Source organism: Pseudophryne corroboree, chromosome 1 (assembly GCF_028390025.1).
Source record: "Pseudophryne corroboree isolate aPseCor3 chromosome 1, aPseCor3.hap2, whole genome shotgun sequence".
NCBI lineage: Eukaryota > Metazoa > Chordata > Amphibia > Anura > Myobatrachidae > Pseudophryne > Pseudophryne corroboree.
Window position 1 is genome coordinate 587,027,600 of NC_086444.1, and position 24,661 is coordinate 587,052,260.

The 24,661-nt window shown below is 47.7% G+C and overlaps 1 protein-coding gene across 1 annotated transcript; it reads right to left on the bottom strand.

The window, feature by feature from the left end:
- Window positions 1–326: 326 nt before the first annotated feature.
- Window positions 327–15,047, bottom strand: LOC134900288 (exosome complex component RRP40-like). The gene is made up of 4 exons (XM_063914228.1): window positions 14,963–15,047; window positions 14,283–14,432; window positions 11,078–11,229; window positions 327–968 (listed from the first exon to the last, which is right to left on the bottom strand). The coding sequence occupies exons 1-4, from the start codon at window positions 15,032–15,034 to the stop codon at window positions 713–715; spliced, it is 630 nt and encodes a 209-aa protein (XP_063770298.1). The 5' UTR covers window positions 15,035–15,047; the 3' UTR covers window positions 327–712.
- Window positions 15,048–24,661: the final 9,614 nt, after the last annotated feature.

The window sequence follows — 24,661 nt, forward strand, 5'->3', positions numbered from 1 at the left end:
AGAAAAGGATTTACCGGTAGGTACCAAAATCCTATTATTGGCAGTGATCAGCCTCTATGAGTAAAGTTCTATGATATATATTTCCCTAAAGTGTCATATTGTATGTCAGATATGTAAAAAGCAGACTAGTTTTGTGGAGGGGTGGGGAGGGGGGGTTGAGTTCTTACCCTAAATTGCCCCTCTGTAAACAGAAGCAGGAATTACATGTGCAATTTAAAAATTAATACAAATTTAATTGCTGTTTTACAGTATTTCTACAGCAATTGCAACACAATGTGAAATTTAGATGCTTGTGAGAGCAAAATAATATTTTATTAAAATAAAAAACAGTTTTACATCACTCAAAATAATAGCATATTAAGGGCGCATACACATTACGCAATATTGTACACGACTGTTACGATTTAGTTCAGTACAATAATGTATACCGTGTATACACGATCTGTCGTAAGATGCACACTCCAGTGCATCTTATGACACATCGTCTAATAGTCCTGCATGCAGGCTTGATGGTGAGATTTTGGGTGATGCTCCCCACATATGGTTTTGGTTTTGTGTACGAGGTATACGATGCAAGATATCTTATGATCTTATGTCACATCGTATATTGTATACATAAGATATCACATTTCCGGGAGAGCAAGTGAATTGTATACAATATCTTATCGTATCACATCGTTCTAGTGTGTATATAGCCTAACTTTAATAAGTATCAATATGGCTCTGCCAGGCCCAGAATATCAGCCATACTACTGTATATATGTAATGCTAATGCTGAGAACTTTGCAAAGACCTGCTTTCTCTGTGCAGCCGTTAAATATTCACAAGCTTCCAGTATATTTGCTACAATTATAGTCTGTTGGATAGTTTTAGCCTTCACCCATATCCGTCCATTCATGCCAATAACCATCTCCATTGGGAAAACATTCATTAGCTCCTGAATAATCTCGTTCTGAGGTGTTAAAAGCCTGAAATGAGAGGTATAAAAAGTTACACAGACATTGACTGAATATTTTTCAAAACATTTTATAAGCACAAATAAAGACAGTAAGACATAGGGGTATATTCAATTGCTGTCGGGTCCTCTCTATTCAATGCCGGGCCAAACCCGACAGGTCTGGCCCTTTCCCAACAGTGTCAATATAACTTTTTTTAAAGTCGGATTGACATTGTCGGAGACTGGGCTAAAACCTGTTGGGTTTGGCCCCACTTCTGACAATACATGCAGCTCGGCACCTGAAGCCGCCGTTCCGCGTGTGTTCCGACAGCATTCTGACAAATCTGATTTCCCAATTTGTCGGAAAAACTGAGCCCGGATTGAATAGGTCGGAACCCCTTTCCGACAAGACGGCAGTTTCCGACTCTAATTGTATATACCCCATAATGTAAAGGGTTTCTCTGTAACTATATATAGTACAGTCACACCACTGCCGTAGGTTGCCAAGTGTAAAGCGTGTTTCTTCTAACAAATCCGAGCGACTGGCAGGTTTTCAGTCCTCTTCAGTGGTCATTGTGGATTCATGCTTCACGGGAATAAAAGTGACGTTACAGGAATTTAGCCTGTATCAGATCCTATTCTGAAATGTTACTACATTCTAAGAAGGGCACTCGCTGCCCAATATGAGGTAGGAGATAATATTTCACTGTTTAAAAACATTGTGGAATGTTATCACCTAACATTTTGTTGTATAATGGCGTAAAAATCATCTTCATATTTTTAAGGAATAATTTTATCCATTATTATTACCAGTAATTAGAGTTAATGGTAATTAGCAGTATGATGCCGGAAACTCCCCATTTAAGCATCACATGCAGTTTACAGAAGAATGACGGTCTTCCAATCTGGACAGCCCATGTATCACAACCACTTACCCTGCACACTCCTTTCTACATATACCAGCTCTAGCCACTGATTGGCCACCCATCTCCTGGCTGCTCCTTGCAAGACACCTATATGTGCACGTTAAGAGCTGGCACAATGGGGCCAGTAAGTGGCTGCATTAACAAAAGAAGCCTTTACAGTACATATAAATTCCCTATCTACTCCCGTAACCTCCATCTACCTACTTTCCCAGCAGCCATTCAGAATCTTCCACAGGTCAGCATCCTGTCCCTTTCCCTACACCTGAGTCTCCCAGATCACACAGGACTAAGGAGGGAGGGCTATAGGTGGACAGAAATACTGTCTGCTGGGTTGGAAGGTGTCGCTCCAGACAAGTCCCCCAATTACCACATTAGGTCTAGGGAGAAACAGTTTTTTCTAAGTCCAACTTTGTTTTATGCGCAAAAATCCATGCCTGTGATTTTATAGGCATCTATGAAGCCTATAGAGGAGTTACTGCATTCACAGACACCATCCTACTATAATACATTTGTGGCATATATTATCTAAAATGTTTGTGGGACTTGGTGTTTTCTAGAGATCAGTGTTTTAAATATATATTTAAATTTGCACTACACCAAAGATTTTACTAACGTGCCCCATCCCAGACAGAAGCCAGGAAAGATGAACAGGAGAAAATAAGAATTTACTTACCGATAATTCTATTTCTCGGAGTCCGTAGTGGATGCTGGGGTTCCTGAAAGGACCATGGGGAATAGCGGCTCCGCAGGAGACAGGGCACAAAAGTAAAGCTTTTACAGGTCAGGTGGTGTGTACTGGCTCCTCCCCCTATGACCCTCCTCCAGACTCCAGTTAGGTACTGTGCCCGGACGAGCGTACACAATAAGGGAGGATTTTGAATCCCGGGTAAGACTCATACCAGCCACACCAATCACACCGTACAACTTGTGATCTAAACCCAGTTAACAGTATGATAACAGAGGAGCCTCTGAAAGATGGCTTCCTAAACAATAACCCGAATTAGTTAACAATAACTATGTACAAGTATTGCAGATAATCCGCACTTGGGATGGGCGCCCAGCATCCACTACGGACTCCGAGAAATAGAATTATCGGTAAGTAAATTCTTATTTTCTCTATCGTCCTAAGTGGATGCTGGGGTTCCTGAAAGGACCATGGGGATTATACCAAAGCTCCCAAACGGGCGGGAGAGTGCGGATGACTCTGCAGCACCGAATGAGAGAACTCCAGGTCCTCCTTTGCCAGGGTATCAAATTTGTAAAAATTTACAAACGTGTTCTCCCCTGACCACGTAGCTGCTCGGCAGAGTTGTAATGCCGAGACCCCTCGGGCAGCCGCCCAAGATGAGCCCACCTTCCTTGCGGAATGGGCCTTAACAGATTTAGGCTGTGGCAGGCCTGCCACAGAATGTACAAGTTGAATTTTGTTACAAATCCAACGAGCAATCGACTGCTTAGAAGCAGGTGCACCCAACTTGTTGGGTGCATACAGTATAAACAGCGAGTCAGATTTTCTGACTCCAGCCGTCCTTTAAATGTATATTTTTAAGGCTCTGACAACGTCCAACAACTTGGAGTCCTTCAAGTCGTCTGTAGCCGCAGGCACTACAATAGGCTGGTTCAGGTGAAACGCTGATACCACCTTAGGGAGAAAATGCGGACGCGTCCGCAGCTCTGCCCTATGTCGAATGGAACATTAAATAAGGGCTTTTATAAAACAAAGCCGCCAGTTCAGATACTCTCCCGGCCGAAGCCAGGGCCAGTAACATAGTCACTTTCCATGTGAGATATTTCAAATCCACATTCTTTAGTGGTTCAAACCAATTGGATTTGAGGAAATCTAAAACTACATTTAGATCCCACGGTGCCACCTTAGGCACCACAGGAGGCTGTATATGCAGTACTCCTTTGATAAAAATCTGGACCTCAGGGACTGAGGCCAATTCTTTTTGGAAGAATATTTATAGGGCCGAAATTTGAACCTTAATAGATCCCAATTTGAGACCCATAGACAATCCTGATTGCAGGAAATGTAGGAAAACGACCCAGTTGAAATTCCTCCATCGGAGCACTCCGCTGCTCGCACCACGCAACATATTTTCGCCAAATACGGCGATAATGCTTCGCGGTGACTTCCTTCCTAGCCTTTATCAAGGTAGGAATGACTTCTTCTGGAATGCCTTTTCCTTTTAGGATCTGGCATTCAAACGCCATGCCGTCAAACGCAGCCGCGGTAAGTCTTGAAAAAGACAAGGACCCTGCTGAAGCAGGTCCCTTCTCAGAAGTAGAGGCCACGGATCGTCCGTGACCATCTCTTGAAGTTCCGGGTACCAAGTCCTTCTTGGCCAATCCGGAGCCACTAGTCTTACTCCTCTTTGCCGTATAATCCTCAATACCTTTGGTATGAGAGGCAGAGGAGGAAACACATATACGGACTGGTACACCCAAAGTGTTACCAACGCGTCCACAGCTATTGCCTGCGGATCTCTTGACCTGGCGCAATAACTGTCCAGTGTCTTGTTGAGGCAAGACGCCATCATGTCCACCATTGGTTTTACCCAACGGTTTAATAGCATGTGGAAAACTTCTGGATGAAGTACCCACTCTCCCGGGTGAAGGTCGTGTCTGCTGAGGAAGTCTGCTTCCCAGTTGTCCACGCCCGGGATGAATACTGCTGACAGTGCTATCACGTGATTCTCCGCCCAGCGAAGGATCCTGGCAGCCTCTGCCATTCTGTTTCTTGTGCCGCCCTGTCTGTTTACATGGGCGACTGCCGTGATGTTGTCCGACTGGATCAACACCGGTCTTCCTTGAAGCAGAGGTTCCGCCTGGCTTAGAGCATTGTAGATTGCTCTTAGTTCCAGAATGCTTATGTGAAGAGACTTTTTCAGGCTCGACCACACTCCCTGGAAATTTCTTCCCTGTGTGACTGCTCCCCAGCCTCTCAGGCTGGCATCCGTGGTCACCAGGATCCAATCCTGCATGCCGAATCTGCGGCCCTCCAATAGATGAGCCTCCTGCAACCACCACAGAAGGGATACCCTTGTCCTCGGCGACAGGGTTATCCGCAGGTGCATCTGAAGATGCGACCCTGACCATTTGTCCAACAGATCCCTTTGCATGGAATCTGCCGAAAGGGATTGCTTCGTAAGAAGCCACCATTTTTTTTTTTTTTTTTTTTTTTTTTCCCCCCAGGACTCTTGTGCATTGATGTACAGACACCTTTCCTGGTTTTAGGAGGTTCCTGACCAGGTCAGATAACTCCTTGGCTTTTTCTTCGGGAAGAAAAACCTTTTTCTGAACTGTGTCCAGAATCATCCCCAGGAACATCAGACGAGTTGTCGGCATTAATTGGGATTTTGGAATATTCAGAATCCATCCGTGCTGCTTTAGCACCTCTTGAGATAGTGCTAAACCCATCTCTAGCTGTTCTCTGGACCTTGTCCTTAATAGGAGATCGTCCAAGTATGGGATAATTAATACGCCTTTTCTTCGAAGAAGAAATATTATCTCGGCCATTACCTTTGTAAAGACCCGAGGTGCCGTGGACAAACCAAACGGCAGCGTCTGAAACTGATAGTGACAGTTTTGTACAACGAACCTGAGGTACCCCTGGTGTGAGGGGTAATTGGAACGTGGAGATACGCATCCTTGATGTCCAAGGATACCATAAAGTCCCCTTCTTCCAGGTTCGCTATCACTGCTCTGAGTGACTCCATCTTGAACTTGAACTTCTTTATGTACAGGTTCAAGGACTTCAGATTTAGAATAGGCCGTACCGAGCCATCCGGCTTCGGTACCACAAAAAGAGTGGAATAATACCCCTTCCCTTGTTGTAGAAGAGGTACCTTGACTATCACCTGCTGAGAATACAGCTTGTGAATGGCTTCCAAAACCGTCTCCCTTTCTGAGGGGGACGTTGGTAAAGCCGACTTCAGGAAACGGCGAGGTGGCTCTGTCTCTAATTTCAACCTGTACCCCTGAGATATTATCTGCAGGATCCAGGGATTTACCTGCGAGTGAGCCCACTGCGCGCTGTAATTTTTGAGACGACCGCCTACCGCCCCCAAGTCCGCTTGCGAAGCCCCAGCGTCATGCTGAGGCTTTTGTAGAAGCCGGGGAGGGCTTCTGTTCCTGGGAAGGAGCTGCCTGTTGCTGTCTCTTCCCTCGTCCTCTGCCTCGTGGCAGATATGAATAGCCCTTTGCTCTCTTATTTTTAAAGGAACGAAAAGGCTGCGGTTGAAAAGTCGGTGCCTTTTTCTGTTGGGGAGTGACTTGAGGTAGAAAGGTGGATTTCCCGGCCGTAGCCGTGGCCACCAAATCCGATAGACCGACCCCAAATAACTCCTCTACGCATCGCCTGTCCACTGTCGTGTCCATAAAGCTCTTCTGGCCGAAATGGACATAGCACTTACCCGTGATGCCAGTGTGCAGATATCTCTCTGTGCATCACGCATATAAAGAAATGCATCCTTTATTTGTTCTAACGACAGTAAAATATTGTCCCCGTCCAGGGTATCAATATTTTCGATCAGGGACTCTGACCAAACTACCCCAGCACTGCACATCCAGGCAGTCGCAATAGCTGGTCGTAGTATAACACCTGCATGTGTGTATATACCTTTTTGGATATTTTCCATCCTCCTATCTGATGGATCTTTAAGTGCGGCCGTCTCAGGAGAGGGTAACGCCACTTGTTTTGATAAGCGTGTTAGCGCTTTGTCCACCCTAGGAGGTGTTTCCCAGCGCTCCCTAACCTCTGGCGGGAAAGGGTATAAAGCCAATAACTTCTTTGAAATTAGCAGTTTTTTATCGGGGCACCCCACGCTTCATCACACACGTCATTTAATTCTTCTGATTCGGTAAAAACTACTGGTAGTTTTTTCACACCCCACATAATACCCTGTTTAGTGGTACCTGTAGTATCAGCTAAATGTAACATCTCCTTTATTGCCAAAATCATATAACGTGTGGCCCTACTGGAAAATACGGTTGATTCGTCACCTTCACCACCGGAATCAGTGCCTGTGTCTGGGTCTGTGTCGACCGACTGAGGCAAGGGGCGTTTTACAGCCCCTGACGGTGTTTGAGGCGCCTGGACAGGCACTAATTGAGTGTCCGGCCGCCTCATGTCGGCAAACGACTGCTTAAGCGAGTTGACGCTATCCCGTAATTCCACAAATAAAGGCATCCATTCTGGTGTCGACCCCCTAGGAGGTGACATCCTCATATTTGGCAATTGCTCCGCCTCCACACCAATAACGTCCTCATACATGTCGACACACACGTACCGACACACAGCAGACACACAGGGAATGCTCTATACGAAGACAGGACCCACTAGCCCTTTGGGGAGACAGAGGGAGAGTCTGCCAGCACACACCAAAAAGCGCTATATATGACAGGGATAGCCTTATGATTAAGTGCTCCCTTATAGCTGCTTTTATATTGATATATTGCCATTTATTTTGCCCCCCCTCTCTGTTATACCGTTTCTGTAGTGCAGTGCAGGGGAGAGACCTGGGAGCCTTCCTGACCAGCGGATCTGTGACAGAAAATGGCGCCGTGTGCTGAGGAGATAGGCCCCGCCCCTTTTCCGGCGGGCTCGTCTCCCGCTATTTAGTACATTTAGGCAGGGGTAAATATCTCCATATAGCCTCTGGGGCTATATGTGAGGTATTTTTAGCCTTTTTAAAGGTTTTCATTTGCCTCCCAGGGCGCCCCCCTCCCAGCGCCCTGCACCCTCAGTGACTGCCGTGTGAAGTGTGCTGAGAGGAAAATGGCGCACAGCTGCAGTGCTGTGCGCTACCTTAAGAAGACTGCAGGAGTCTTCAGCCGCCGATTCTGGACCTCTTCTTGCTTCAGCATCTGTGAGGGGGCCGGCGGCGTGGCTCCGGTGACCATCCAGGCTGTACCTGTGATCGTCCCTCTGGAGCTTCATGTCCAGTAGCCAAGAAGCCAATCCATCCTGCACGCAGGTGAGTTCACTTCTTCTCCCCTCTGTCCCTCGTTGCAGTGATCCTGTTGCCAGCAGGAATCACTGTAAAATAAAAAAACCTAAGCTAAACTCTCTAAGCAGCTCTTTATGAGAGCCACCTAGAATTGCACCCTTCTCGGCCGGGCACAAAAATCTAACTGGAGTCTGGAGGAGGGTCATAGGGGGAGGAGCCAGTACACACCACCTGACCTGTAAAAGCTTTACTTTTGTGCCCTGTCTCCTGCGGAGCCGCTATTCCCCATGGTCCTTTCAGGAACCCCAGCATCCACTTAGGACGATAGAGAAATAACCAAGCAAGAGAGTCACTGCCATGTCAGGGACAACTGCTGCATGTAGCAGCCACAAGGAATCTTGCTGGGGGAGGGGAATGTTAGTAGAATCCTTTATGTAGGTGGCTGTAGCGGTACCTTTAATTGCCTCACTGTCCCCAACACTGGCTGTGGTCTTTCCCTGCTTATTGAGCGATTTGGCATTGTAAGAGGAGACACTAGTTTAGCTCTGTGTCCAGGGCCGGCGCTACCCGCTCAGCAAGGTCCTGCAAAGCAGGGAGGCGCTGGGTCAGAGAGGCGCTCTCCCCGCTCTGCGACCTTGCTGTGATGTGCGCTGTTGATGCCGGCTGCCAGCGCCTGTCACTCTGACAGACGACAGCAGCGGCACCTCACTGATGGGGCAGCCCCTCTCCCTGCCTCTTCACTTATGAAGCCGCCCAGCGCTGTGTAGGAGCCCGCAGCCGGCAGCAGTGTAGTGAGTCACACTGACTCATTACACGCTGCCGCCACTGAGCTGCATTTTCTAACAGAAAAAACCTCACTGGCGCTGGTCCCCGACGCCAGTGAGAGGGTGATCAGTCACATCACCCTTCTTCTCTGCTCCGCACTGCTGCTGCAGCTCTCTGCTTCCTGGACTCTGTGTTGGCCCTCACTGCATGCTGGGACATACGGGGGAGGGAGGAGGGTTAGTCTCGGCAGCAGTCCGTGGTGTGTGTACAGAAGAGTGAGTCACAGGCCCTGCAGTGAGGAGCCTTGCTGGAGCCAGAGCCAGGAGGTGCAGAGTGTGGAACTTGTGGAAAAAGAAAACACATGTAAAGTAAAGAGTGTGTGTTTAGCTATGGCTGTGTGTGTTTCTGCATATACTGTATATGTATTTTCCTATGTCTGTTTAGCTATGTGTATTTTTTGTGTATACTGTATATGTATTTTGCTAGGTGTTTAGCTGTATGTATGTACAGTATGTATGTGTGTCTTTTCTGTGGGTGTGTCTGTGTATATGTGTTTTGCTGTGTGTGTTTTACTATATGTGTGTATATCAATATCTACAGATGTAGCCACACTTATCCATCCCATGATGCGTACGCACCGCGGCATGGATGACGCCACTGTTGTGCCCATGTCTATGAGTCGCGCATGTGTACTTCTATGGAGTGAACGGAGGCTGCGAATAGCCACAGCACGGCGTTCACTGTCTGCTTGCCATGATGCGTATGCCGGTTCCTACACATTGCAGCAACAATGAGGCTGGCCACATCTCTATCTATCTATCTATCTATCTATCTATCTATCTATCTATCTATCTATCTATCTATCTATCCACCTATCTCTCACATTCCCGGTAGTAAATGTTGACGTGTGCATCTCTATACTGTGTGTTGTACCGTGTATAAGCGTCTGTACTGTGTGGCGTACCGTGTATAAGCGTCTGTACTGTGCGGCGTACCGTGTATAAGCTTCTGTACTGTGCGGGGGTACCGTGTATAAGCGTCTGTACTGTGCGGCGTACCGTGTATAAGCGTCTGTACTGTGCGGCGTACCGTGTATAAGCTTCTGTACTGTGCGGCATACCGTGTATAAGCGTCTGTACTGTGCGGCGTACCGTGTATAAGCTTCTGTACTGTGCGGCGTACCGTGTATAAGCTTTTGTACTGTGTGGCGTACCGTGTATAAGCTTCTGTACTGTGTGGCATACCGTGTATAAACCTCTCAACTGTGTGGCGTAACGTGTATAAGCTTCTCTACTATAGGGGGTATTCAATTATGTGCCAAATTTGACCATGGGCATTCAATTGCGGGCGTTTTGAGCCAGATTTTAAATCTCTTTTCACCCATGAATTTTCCCCCTTTTTATGTCGAATCGGCATGGGCGAAAACGCCCCCAAATTCGACAACTCGTAGATCGGCTGCAAATTTGAGTATTCACGTGATTTTTGCCAGTGCCGGACTTTTTAACAAGTCAGAAAAATGGCACAGGCATTGAATAGGGTGAATATAATTCGCCCTAAAAACAGACGATAATTTGCCGATTTTTCGACTGGTCGAAAAATCTGGCAATAATTGAATACCCCCTATGTGTTAACATGTATAATCTTCTCTATTGTGTGGCGTACACTGTATAGGGCTCTAAACTGTGGCGCAACATGTATAAGGCTCTATACTGTGTGGTGTACCATGTATAAGCTTCTCTGCTGTCTGGCATACCCTGTATAAGGCTCTCTACTGTATGGCGCTACGTGTATAAGGCTCTCTACTGTGTGGTGTACCGTGTTTAAGCTTCTCTACTGTTGTGGCATACGGTGTATAAGGCTCTCTACTGTGTAGTGTAACGTGAATTGGGAGTACTATTGTGTGGCGACACCCCTTATTAGTGAGACAAACAATATTTTGGGGGATGCTATTTCCCTATTTTTAATATGGGATGGGGCCCAATGCATATTGTTGCACCTGGACCCACTATTTCTAGTTCCGCCACTGCGCCTGTCTGCCCAGGAAGACCACCGCATGCATCCCTGCCCTCACCCTCTCTAACTCCCCCTCAACGTCCCTGCCCTCACCCTCCCTGTAACTCCCCCTCAACGTCCCTGCTCTCACCCTCCCTGTAACTCCCCCTCAGCATCCCTGCCCTCACCCTCCCTGTAACTCTCCCTCAGCGTCCCTGCCCTCACCCTCCCTGTAACTCTCCCTCAGCGTCCCTGCCCTCACCCTCCCTGTAACTCCCTGTCACTGCCCCTGCCTTCACTCTCCCGGTAAATCCCCCTCATTTGTGACGCACACTGACCCTTTATGAGTTAAGAGAGGGAGGGCGCAATTTTATAGTTTGCAGGAGGGCGCCGAACACCCTAGCACCGGCCCTGTCTGTGTCCATGACATAATCAAAGTAGCACCAAGTATTTACTTTCTATCAAGCAGGTCTCTGACTAATAGAGATCATACAGTATGTTCTTACTTTCTTACTAGTCCCAAGGAGACTTTAAACATGAGGCCGTCTTGCCCAATAACGCCCTTCCCATTGGCTTTCCCGGAGCTGTCTATACATGCCAATTCTGGCTCCATGTCTTTATTAGCAACGATGAACTGACCATAAACAAGATCTCCGACCTAGAATAAAATAATACATATTACATAACATTATACACACACAACAGGTTAATTAAGCGCTTGACCTAACCAATTCCTGTTCATCCAGTAATACAGGGGTTACTCAACCCTGAATATATGTTTAAAAGAAAAAGAAAAAAAGGGAATATTACAGCGCACAGGAATTGTTTTTATATTTATTTAAAATTTATAAACAAGACACATCTGCATAAAATTTCTATCAATCCATATATAACCACCGTCCGGTATCACAATTAAATGGTAAAAAGCAACATAGATCAATTTAGTTGGATATAGGTGTAAAATATATCTAGCCCCTCTGCACAGAGGTGTATTCAATAAATTACCCCACATCCAACCATTGAAAACTATTATATCAAATTAGTATCACCTTCGCTAACACACACAGAGTACTATTAAAAAGTATACTATAAAAAGCAGAGACTGGCAATATCAATCCATAAACACTTTACAAATGTAGCAGCATTCATTAAATGGTAATATCTTTTTTCTCTCATGAAAAAGTATTAACTTGTTCTCTGTTTAATAATTGAAGAGACACTGTATTTAATTTGTGACAGTTCATCTGATACAGTTTTTTGTATGGATAAAAATTGGCAACAATAGCCTTTCCACTGTGAGAATGCAGACACCACAGATTTATGCAGTTCACTGATAACAATTCATACTTGCCTACCTGACCCTCTCCATGAGGGAGAAAATGCTCTGTTCCTGGACTTTCCTGGTAATGTATGATTGCCATCACCTGTGGTGAGCTAGTTAATTGATAAGAAAGGTGTTTAACCACAGGTGATAGCAATCATACATTACCAGGAAAGTCCAGGAACAGAGCATTTTCTCCCTCATGGAGAGGTTCCGGTACGCAAGTATGTAATGCACCCAATGTATCCAGTTAGTGTCAATTTAGAAACCACATCAGCTGCTCAAAAGTTATTTTGCAGTGTAACACCGTTTGCAGCAGCTATTTTAACTGTAAATATACGGTCTCACTTCAGCGTGTAGTTTTGATTAAATCTTGCCAGATATTTAAAAGTTGTGGGTAATCTCACCACTATATTAGCTTGTTCTGCTAAAGATGACCCTCCTGGCCGCTGGCGTATTAGTCTTATGGTGCAGTCATCTCTGAAGGATCCTCCGGTTACACCGTCTCTGTAAGCGTGCACAGCTCGGTGTTTGAATGAAGGGGTTCATTCCGAGTTGATCTCTATCTGTTTTTGTTCGCAGCGCAGCGTTTAGGTAAAAAAGCGGCACTTCTGCGCATGCGTATGCAGCGCAATATACTTTCACAACAGCCGATGCAGTTTCACACAAGGTCTAGCGACGCTTTTCTATTGCACTGCTGGTCGCAGAGTGATTGACAGAAAGTGGGTGTTTCTGGGAGGTAACTGACCGTTTTCGGGGAGTGGTGTAAAAATGCAGGCGTGTCAGATAAAAAATGCAGGAGTGGCTGGGGATACGCAGGCATGGCTGGGCGAACGCAGGGCGTGTACGTGACGTCAAAACAGGAACTAAACAGTCTGAAGTGATCGCTAGCTAGGAGTAAGTCTCGCGCTACTCAGAAACTGCAGTCTTTTTTTGTAGCAATTCTGCTAACCTTTCTTTTGCACTTCTGCTAAGCTAAGATACACTCCCAGAGGGCGGCGGCTTAGCATTTGCATGGCTGCTAAAAGTAGCTAGCGAGCGAACAACTCGGAATGAGGGCCGAATACCGGTCTGATAGTGCAGAAGTTCAACAAGTAGGCAAATAACACTATTACATAACATTGTAAATATTGTTTGGATATAAGTCACAACCACATTGGTTTCAGTGAACGGCATCTACACAAAAAATGGTGGTCCTATTAAAAGGTTAGAATGAGGACACTGTCTCAAAATGCACCACCTAATGGAGGCACCAAGCTACAGAGAAGATGTAACAGGATTTCCTGCCATTCTCTGCATAATAGGCCAATAATCCTGCGCAGACTACTGCGGCTCAATGTATTCAGCATGCCAACTAATACAAATTCAGGAGACCCAAATCAGATATTGCTTCAGTCTACATACAGGGTGCAAGCTTGCAAAGTACAGGCAGAATCCTGTAAATCACACATGTAAAAGGAAAATCTATTTAAAAACACAGGATTTTTAATGTTAAAATCTAAATATTCAAAAAGCTCCATTTCCCAGGCTCATTTGTACAATAGGTAAGTTCAAGAAACTAGACTTTCAGCTTCTTAGGACAAGTGTCCGGATCATTTATGGTATTGTTGGAGTCTAATTGTACTATCTAATGGCAGATGCATAATTCCCACAATACCGGTTATCTTACATTAACCGATATGCCAAACAGTTATCCAAATGATTTAGATCAGATTCTTCTAGGATATAGCAGACATTTTTGAGCTACTGTACATATACTGCTCAAAAATGTAAAAGTGTAACTTTTAATCTTACCCTTTCCATGTGCTGCACTTTTATCAATAGCACTACTAGTGATCGTTGAAGCATGCACAATAAGTCTACACCGCCAGCTTCTAACACGAGTTATTGCACATGAGCGCGCATAACCCGTGTTGCTGTGCAGTGTAAATGAGGCCAGTTGGAATAATCTGGGTTGAGTGACCCGGTATTCCAACTTGGGTAGCTTGCAGGGTTGAACACGGGTTCAACATGGCTCGCTGTGCTGTGTAAACGGGATCTGGGTCGCATCGACCTGGATCCCATTCACATTGTATGTATGGGCAACGCTTGGAGATTTTGTGATCTCCAAGTGCAGCCCTGTCGCGTCACCAACCCGGCAATATGGCGGGTTGGAGAAAGCAGTAGAAAAGGGGACTGAGGCGGGTCACAGCCGGGAAGCATCCGAGTCAGGCTCCCGGGTGCAACCCGCTTCAGGCGGTGTAAGTATTTAAACACATCATAAAATTATTATAACACAATCACTAACTCTTACATATTTAGAGTTCCTTCTTAAGGTTTTCACCTGTTTCCTAAACTGTACTATAGAAGGAGCATTATAGTAAGGAAAAAGGTTACTTCAACAAACTCACCTTAACATTTGGCCTGTTCTTTTTAGTGGCACCTTCAAAGGCTAAAAATGATAATGATGCTTGATCACTGCCCCCAACATCCAGTTTGAAAATATCTCCGGACTTAGTGGTGACAATCCCAATGACATGGTCCCCTTTCACAGGCACATACTATATATAAAAGACAGGTTTATGTTAGCACAATAGGACAGACAAACACGTGTCTGGCAAAACACAACTGGCCATGTTCACTCAGAAATGCACAAACTAGAACTCTATGGGGGATATGTGATAGTGTGTGAGATGCAGGCACTGGCGCAATTCCGACGAGTGTGTCCAATGTTTTAAAATAGCAATAATTGAAAAGGTAAAACCCTCCTAAATGACTTCTGTTTTAAAACACTGGGCAAACGCTCTGGAATCGCACTGATGCCTTCATATCACAGATGATTATGGCTTTCAGGATGCCGGTGGTCAGAATACCGACAGCGGCATCCTGATGCACAGAATTTTGACACCTAGACGGTAAGAAAGTACGCTAACCCTCCTCTTCTCCTCCCTAACCCTTACATCCTGCAGCCTGACCCTAATTGTTCCAGTCACCCCCCACCCCGCAGTTTAACTTTAGCCCTTCTCCCATAGCGTAAACCTAACTACCCCACCACCCCCACCCTGACCCTAAGGAGCCCTTGCATACTTACGTTTGGGATGCCGGCAGTCGGGATTCCGACGCCAGCATTTTGATCCATGTAGGGATCCTGGCATACTGACATCCCAAGCACCAGTATGCTGACCTGATCCCCATTTTTATAGTGCTCCAGTTTTCAGCATATTGGGGGTCATTCCGAGTTGTTCGCTCGGTAAATTTCTTCGCATTGCAGCGATTTTCCGCTTAGTGCGCATGCGCAATGTTCGCACTGCGACTGCGCCAAGTAAATTTGCTATGCAGTTAGGAATTTTACTCACGGTTTTTTCTTCGTTCTGGTGATCGTACTGTGATTGACAGGAAGTGGGTGTTTCTGGGCGGAAACTGGCCGTTTTATGGGAGTGTGTGAAAAAACGCTACCGTTTCTGGGAAAAACGCGGGAGTGGCTGGAGAAACGGAGGAGTGTCTGGGCGAACGCTGGGTGTGTTTGTGACGTCAAACCAGGAACGACAAGCACTGAACTGATCGCAGATGCCGAGTAAGTTTCGAGTTACTCAGAAACTGCACAGAGATGTCTTATCGCAACATTGCGAATCTTTCGTTCGCAATTTCTCTATCGTCCTAGTGGATGCTGGGGTTCCTGAAAGGACCATGGGGAATAGCGGCTCCGCAGGAGACAGGGCACAAAAAGTAAAGCTTTAGGATCAGGTGGTGTGCACTGGCTCCTCCCCCTATGACCCTCCTCCAAGCCCCAGTTAGATTTTTGTGCCCGGCCGAGAAGGGTGCAATCTAGGTGGCTCTCCTAAAGAGCTGCTTAGAAAAGTTTAGCTTAGGTTTTTTATTTTACAGTGAGTCCTGCTGGCAACAGGATCACTGCAACGAGGGACTTAGGGGAGAAGAAGTGAACTCACCTGCGTGCAGGATGGATTGGCTTCTTTGGCTACTGGACATTAGCTCCAGAGGGACGATCACAGGTACAGCCTGGATGGTCACCGGAGCCTCGCCGCCGGCCCCCTTGCAGATGCTGAAACAAGAAGAAGGTCCAGAATCGGCGGCATGAAGACTCCTCAGTCTTCTTAAGGTAGCGCACAGCACTGCAGCTGTGCGCCATTTCCTCTCAGCACACTTCACACGGCAGTCACTGAGGGTGCAGGGCGCTGGGAGGGGGGCGCCCTGGGAGGCAATGAAAACCTATTTTTGGCTAAAAATACCTCACATATAGCCTCCGGGGGCTATATGGAGATATTTAACCCCTGCCAGAATCCGTTAAGAGCGGGAGACGAGGCCGCCGAAAAAGGGGCGGGGCCTATCTCCTCAGCACACAGCGCCATTTTCCCTCACAGAAAGGCTGGAGGGAAGGCTCCCAGGCTCTCCCCTGCACTGCACTACAGAAACAGGGTTAAAACAGAGAGGGGGGGCACTAATTTGGCGTTAAAAATATATAAAAAAGATGCTATAAGGGAAAACACTTATATAAGGTTGTCCCTATATAATTATAGCGTTTTTGGTGTGTGCTGGCAAACTCTCCCTCTGTCTCTCCAAAGGGCTAGTAGGTCCTGTCCTCTATCAGAGCATTCCCTGTGTGTGTGCTGTGTGTCGGTACGTGTGTGTCGACATGTATGAGGACGATGTTGGTGAGGAGGCGGAGCAATTGCCTGTAATGGTGATGTCACTCTCTAGGGAGTCGACACCGGAATGGATGGCTTATTTAGGGAATTACGTGATAATGTCAACACGCGGCAAGGTCGGTTGACGACATGAGACGGCCGACAAACAATTAGTACCGGTCCAGACGTCTCAAAAACACCGTCAGGGGTTTTAAAACGCCCGTTTACTTTAGTCGGTCGACACAGACACAGACAGGGACACTGAATCCAGTGTCGACGGTGAATAAACAAACGTATTCCTTATTAGGGCCACACGTTAAGGGCAATGAAGGAGGTGTTACATATTTCTGATACTACAAGTACCACAAAAGAGGGTATTATGTGGGATGTGAAAAAACTACCGTAGTTTTTCCTGAATCAGATAAATTAAATGAAGTGTGTGATGATGCGTGGGTTCCCCCCGATAGAAAATATGGGCGGTATACCCTTTCCCGCCAGAAGTTAGGGCGCGTTGGGAAACACCCCTTAGGGTGGATAAGGCGCTCACACGCTTATCAGAACAAGTGGCGGTACCGTCTATAGATAGGGCCGTCCTCAAGGAGCCAGCTGACAGGAGGCTGGAAAATATCATAAAAAGTATTTACACACATACTGGTGTTATACTGCGACCAGCGATCGCCTCAGCCTGGATGTGCAGAGCTGGGGTGGCTTGGTCGGATTCCCTGACTAAAAATATTGATACCCTTGACAGGGACAGTATTTTATTGACTATAGAGCATTTAAAGGATGCATTTCTATATATGCGAGATGCACAGAGGGATATTTGCACTCTGGCATCAAGAGTAAGTGCGATGTCCATATCTGCCAGAAGATGTTTATGGACACGACAGTGGTCAGGTGATGCAGATTCCAAACGGCACAAAGGTGTATTGCCGTATAAAGGAAGAGGAGTTATTTGGGGTCGGTCCATCGGACCTGGTGGCCACGGCAACTGCTGGAAAATCCACCGTTTTTACCCTAAGTCACATCTCTGCAGAAAAAGACACCGTCTTTTCAGCTTCAGTCCTTTCGTCCCTATAAGAGTCATATCTGCCCAGGGATAGAGGAAAGGGAAGAAGACTGCAGCAGGCAGCCCATTCCCAGGAACAGAAGCGTTCCACCGCTTCTGACAAGCTCTCAGCATGACGCTGAGACCGTACAGGACCCCTGGATCCTACAAGTAGTATCCCAGGGGTACAGATTGGAATGTCGAGACGTTTCCCCTGCGCAGGCTCCTGAAGTCTGCTTTACCAAGGTCTCCCTCCGACAAGGAGGCAGTATGGGAAACAATTCACGAGCTGTATTCCCAGCAGGTGATAATTAAATTACCCCTCCTACAACAAGAAAAGGGGTATTATTCCACACTATATTGTGGTACTGAAGCCAGAAGGCTAGGTGAGACCTATTCTAAATCTAAAAAAATTTGAACACTTACAAAGGTTCAAATCAAGATGGAGTTACTCAGAGCAGTGATAACGAACCGGGAAGAAAGAGACTATATGGTGTCCCGAGACATCAGGGATGCTTACCTCCATGTCCCAAATTTGCCCTTATCACTAAGGGTACCTCAGGTTCGTGGTACAGAACTGTCACTATCAGTTTCAGACGCTGCCGTTTGGATTGTCCACGGCACCCCGGGTCTTTACCAAGGTAATGGCCGAAATGATGGTTCTTCTTCGAAGAAAAGGCGTCTTAATTATCCCTTACTTGGACGATCTCCTGATAAGGGCAAAGTCCAGGGAACAGTTGGAGGTCGGAGTAGCACTATCTCGGATACTGTTACAACAGCAGGGGTGGATTCTAAATATTCCAAAATCGCAGCTGATCCCGACAACAAGTCTCCTGTGCTTAGGGATGATTCTGGACACAGTCCAGAAAAAGGTGTTTCTCCCGGAAGAGAAAGCCAGGGAGTTATCCGAGCTAGTCAGGAACCTCCTAAAATCAGTGCATCATTGCACAAGGGCCATGGTAAAAAAATGGTGACTTCCTTCGAAGCAATTCCAGTCGGCAGATTTCATGCAAGAACTTTTCAGTGGGATCTGCTGGACAAATGGTCCGGATCGCATCTTCAGATGCATCAGCGGATAACCCTATATCCAAGGACAAGGGTGTCTCTCCTGTGGTGGTTACAGAGTGCTCATCTTCTAGAGGGCCGCAGATTCGGCATTCAGTTTTGGATGTTGGTGACCACGGAGGCCAGCCCGAGAGGCTGGGGAGCAGTCACACAAGGAAAAAATTTCCAGGGAGTGTGATCAAGTCTGGAGACTTTTCTCCACATAAATATAGCTAAGGGTAAATTTATAATGCTCTAAGCTTAGCAAGACCTCTGCTTCAAGGTCAGCCGGTATTGATCCAGTGGGATAAAACATCACGGCAGTCGCCCACGTAAATAGACAGGGCGGCACAAGAAGCAGGAGGGCAGTGGCAAAAACTGCAAGGACTTTTCGCTGGGCGGAAAATCATGTGATAGCACTGTCAGCAGTGTTTCATTCCGGGAATGGAAACTGGGAAGCAGACTTCCTCAGTAGGCACGACCTCCACCCGGCAGAGTGGGAACTTCATGGGGAAGTTTTCCACATGATTGTAAACCGTTGGGAATTACCAAAGGTGGACATGATGGCGTCCCGTCTGAACAAAAAACGGGACAGGTATTGCGCCAGGTTAAGAGACCCTCAGGCAATAGCGGTGGACGTTCTGGTAACACCGTGGGTGTACCAGTCGGTGTATGTGTTCCATCCTCTGCTTTTCATACCTAAGGTACTGAGAATTATAAGACGTAGAGGAGTAAGAACTATACTCATGGCTCCGGATTGGCCAAGAAGGACTTGGTACCCGGAACTTCAAGAGATGCTCACAGAGGACTTATGGCCTCTGCCGCCTTGAAGGGACTTGTTTCAGCAAGTACCATGTCTGTTCCAAGACTTACCGCAGCTGCGTTTGACGGCATGGCGGTGGAACGCCGGATCCTAAGGGAAAAGGCATTCAGGAAGAGGTCATTCCTACCCTGGTCAAAGCCAGAAAGGAGGTGACCGCACAACATTATCATCACATGTGGCGAAAATATGTTGCGTGGTGTGAGGCCAGGAAGGCCCCACGAAGAAATTTCAACTCGGTCGATTCCTGCATTTCCTGCAAACAGGAGTGTCTATGGGCCTCAAATTGGGGTCCATTAAGGTTCAAATTTCGGCCCTGTCGATTTTTCTTCCAGAAAGAATTGGCTTCAGTTCCTGAAGTCCAGAAGTTTGTCAAGGGAGTATTGCATATACAACCCCCTTTTGTGCCTCCAGTGGCACTGTGGGATCTCAACGTAGTTCTGGGATTCCTCAAAACACATTGGTTTAAAACCAGTCAAATCTGTGGATTTGAAGCATCTCACATGAAAAGTGAACATGCTCTTGGACCTGGCCTGGACCAGGCGAGTGTCAAATTGGTGGGTTTTTTTTCCCTCAAAAAAAGCCCATATCTGTTTGTCCATTCGGACAGGGCAGAGCTGCGGACTCGTCCCCAGTTCTCTCCCTAAGGTGGTGTCAGTGTTTCACCTGAACCAGCTTATTGTGGTGTCTTGCGCCTACTAGGGACTTGGAGGACTCCAAGTTGCTAGATGTGGTCAGGGCCCTGAAAATATAGGTTCCAGGACGGCTGGAGTCAGGAAAACTGACTTGCTGTTATCCTATATGCACCCAACAAACTGGGTGCTCTTGCTTCTAAGCAGACTTTTGCTAGTTGGATGTGTAATACAATTCAGCTTGCACATTCTGTGGCAGGCCTGCCACAGCCAAAATATGTAAATGCCCATTCCACAAGGAAGGTGGGCTCATCTTGGGCGGCTGCCCGAGGGGTCTCGGCTTTACAACTTTGCCGAGCGGCTATTTAGTCAGGGGTAAACACGTTTGTAAAATCCTACAAATTTGATAACCTGGCTAAGGAGGACCTGGAGTTCTCTCATTCGGTGCTGCAGAGTCATCCGCACTCTCCCGCCCGTTTGGGAGCTTTGGTATAATCCCCATGGTCCTTTCAGGAACCCCAGCATCCACTAGGACGATAGAGAAAATAAGAATTTACTTACCGATAATTCTATTTCTCGGAGTCCGTAGTGGATGCTGGGCGCCCATCCCAAGTGCGGATTATCTGCAATACTTGTACATAGTTACAAAAATCGGGTTATTATTGTTGTGAGCCATCTTTCAGAGGCTCCGCTGTTATCATACTGTTAACTGGGTTCAGATCACAGGTTGTACAGTGTGATTGGTGTGGCTGGTATGAGTCTTACCCGGGATTCATAAATCCTTCCTTATTGTGTACGCTCGTCCGGGCACAGTATCCTAACTGAGGCTTGGAGGAGGGTCATAGGGGGAGGAGCCAGTGCACACCACCTGATCCTAAAGCTTTACTTTTTGTGCCCTGTCTCCTGCGGAGCCGCTATTCCCCATGGTCCTTTCAGGAACCCCAGCATCCACTACGGACTCCGAGAAATAGAATTATCGGTAAGTAAATTCTTATTTTTATGAAGCTAAGATTCACTCCCAGTAGGCGGCGGCTTAGCGTGTGCAAAGCTGCTAAAAGCAGCTTGCGAGCGAACAACTCGGAATGACCCCCATTGAGTAGCTATCCTGCTGCTTACATAGAAGCATCAGCAATTGCGATAATTCAATTGTGTGTATCCTCATCGCCAGGCCGCTTCCACCGTGTCACTATTACCCTCTTCTGCTGCAAGTCCACCCAGTACATGGAGGGCTCCAGGTGCCGTAGTAGTCCACATTTGCTGACCTGTAGATCCTCTTCCCGCCGCATGAGTCTGGGCCCGGACACCACCCACAGCCGGCTGGAGGAAGCAGGTGCTGTCAGGGAGAGCGGGGCGTCCGCGGACTGGGACAGGAGCAGGAGCACGTCGCCCGGTAACACGATCTGCCCCACAGCATCCTGCGCTGTCTGCGCCACACACTCACACAGCGACATCATGCTGCCGCCCGGTGCGGCATGTACAGTGGCTAGCGGGGAGGTGGCCTGTGTTGTGTAGGGGTAGGCGGCACATGCTTTGTGTCTCTCAGCCTGCGGTAGAATAAGGGGGAGAGATCGACCTACGGCGTCCCTCCCTTACCAGCTCGATAACCTACCCCCCTAAACAAGACTCCGAGACATGACTTTGGATCGAATTACTAGGCACAGTTTATTCCATTACCTTATTCCACTTTACCTTATAAGGTTGCAGGGCACGGAGAGAAATGGTGGGCAAGGCGCAAATGGGTCAAAGATTACCTGAGGTGTGCCCCCCCTACCCGGTAGACACTGCGGCAATGTACCCGGGGAACCAGCCCCCTGGGGCATATCACGCTCGCCTGGCGCGCAGCCCACTGGCCCAACCGTCCAAGGCTAGAGCCGAGCGTGCACCCATTCAAGAAGGGTGAATCTGCCAACCTCAGCTGTCTCCCCCCATTCACCATGCCTTGCGCACCGCTTCTTCCCGCTGCCCGCTGACTGATATACATATACTGTGCTTCGCTTGTCAAAAACGTTACAATAAATCCGTAACTTTACATGAAAAAATCTCTCAAGAAACCTTGATTACCACCATCCCTCACACAATCCCTGTAACCACACAGCAAGTTGAAACAAATGTATATATATATTTTTTTTATGTATGCACATAACGCAAACAAAGAGAGGGGGTACATAAATCAAAAAAGGGGAGGGGGGTCGCTAAACAGCCTGCTTAACGGGTGAGTGGGTGGGTGGGAAAAGTCTGCAGTGCTGCTTTCCTGTTCTCCTGCACGAACTCATGCCTCCCCACCTGCTCCTTCCTATTTAACCCCCTCACTTTTGGCTGGGCCCCCCCAGCCCCTGACTGGCTGCTCAGATACCCTAGGTGTGAAAGAGGGGACGGGCATACCTGCCTGCCCCTCTCCTTCGCGCCGCTGGGCCGTCGGCCGCCCCTCCCCCTTAACCCGCTTCGGCGCCATCTTGCCCCTCGGCACCTCTGCTCTCCTAAGGGGGAGAGGTCGACCTACGGTGTCCCTCCCTTACCAGCTCAATAACCAACCCCCCAAAATAAGACTCTGAGACATGACTTTGGATTGAATTACTGGCCACAGTTTATTCCATTACCTTATTCCACTTTACCTTATAAGGTTGCAGGGCACGGAGAGAAATGGTGGGCAAGGCGCAAATGGGTCAACGACCCCCCCCTCCCCTCTTGAATACCTGGGGCGTGCCTCACCTATCCGGTAGACACTGCGGCAATGCACCCGGGGAACAAGCCAACCTGGCGCATATCACGCTCGCCTGGCGCGCAGCCCACTGGCCCAACCGTCCAAGGCTGGAGCCGAGCGTGTGCCCATTCACCGATGGAGAATCTGCCAACCTCAGCTGGCTCCCCCCATTCACCATGCCTTGCACACCGCTTCTTTCCCGCCACGCGAGGCTCTCGGACACCCCCGAGACCCCGAAGCCCCCACCCTGCAACCTGCCTCTGACCTCAGACCCCCAGTGCCTCCTGAAGCGCATTATTAAACAGGTCAGTGCCGACGTCTGACTAATAGACCCCGTCACTCCTAAACATTTTTTGGCTGATGTCATTATGACATATAACTCCTCCACCTAGCGCCGATACGCACTTTCCCACGGCTGCGTTGACTCTTTTCTGGGCCCTCTCTATTCCCGCCCCTCTCCATGCTCTGCGCCATGATAGCCTGGGGATGATGTAAGACCATATTATTTCTACTGCCTGCCATCGCTTTCTTTCCCATTCTATGTCGGCCCGAATTAACCTGATCAGGTCGAGGTATTTCATGTCGCCCAAGTCGTTAACCCCCAAGTGTAACACTATGGTGTCTGGGCTGCCCGCCTCTTCTTCCCCGAGCAACAAGGCCTCCCTCAGGCCATGCTACTTCATCCCTATCCACCCGAACCAGAGCACTTCCCCGTCATTCTTTGCTAGACCCAACTGCCTTCCGTAAGGCCTCCCGGCGGCCCTTGCTGCCGCCCAGTGAATGTACGAATGGCCGACGATCCATATCTGCCTTGCCTCCTTTTTTCCCACGCATGTGGATGGGGGGGAGGGATACGATAGTTAGATATTTGCTGCTTTAATGGTGAGAGGCCTGATGTGACGCTTATAGCTTCCCTCACTACCGCTGACGTGGCTGCCCCTATTCTAAATTAGTGCGTCCCAAACTTCTCTGCCTGCCAGGCAAGGGCTGCTTCGCATCTTTTCAATATTGCTGTGGAGTGGTACCTGGTTAGTGCTGATTTGTCTTTGTGCATAAGAAAATTCTCCCCGTCCACTGGCCTTGTGAACAAAAAGGCTTCGACAACCATTACCGGGCAGACCGTAGTGTCCGGGTGCCTACGTAGCTGCACCCATTTTCCTTTTCCGCCCTGGGGGTAAATTTACTAAGATGGTAGTTCTATTTAAGATGGGATGTTGCCCACAGCAACCAATCAGATTCCAGGTATTTTCTTCTAGAAGGTGCTAGATAAATGAGAAGTGGAAGCTGATTGGTTGCTATGGGCAACATCCCGTCTTAAATAGAACTCCCATATTAGTAAATTTACCTCCTGGTCTGTCTTAGATCTGCGTATTTTGCACAATACTGCGTCTTGCGCTGCAGGCCGGTTTCCTTTACCATTTTGGATTGCGCCGCCAACTCGCTAACCCTGAATGACCCGCTAAAAGCCATAGTAAATGCTGTTTTAAACAACCTTGCCTCACTCTGGTTGCGACAAACGCCTGGCACCATACCTATCAGCTTCCTCGGCCTCTCGATAGTGACTGGCTCCCTAGCATCCGGTTTCTTAACCTCTGACCGCGCCTAATCCCTCATTATGGTGCGTACCACAAAACTTTTTGTTTCACCCCTTTTACCCGCCAGCTTTTGAAAAAAGGATATGCCTGACAGTATCGCATTCGTCTGGCCCTGGAAGTCCACTGCCTTCTGAGCTTGTCCAAAAAGGCAAATAATTGCTGCTGTGTGGGCTTGAGTTCGGAGCCTCCCGATGCTTGGAACTGCTGCCATTTTCCCCATGCGGCCTTGTAAGCCTTCCACGTCTTTGGTGCCAGGGACAGCTCCACCAGGCTATCTAAATCAGATCTACTATCTGCCAGAGATAGG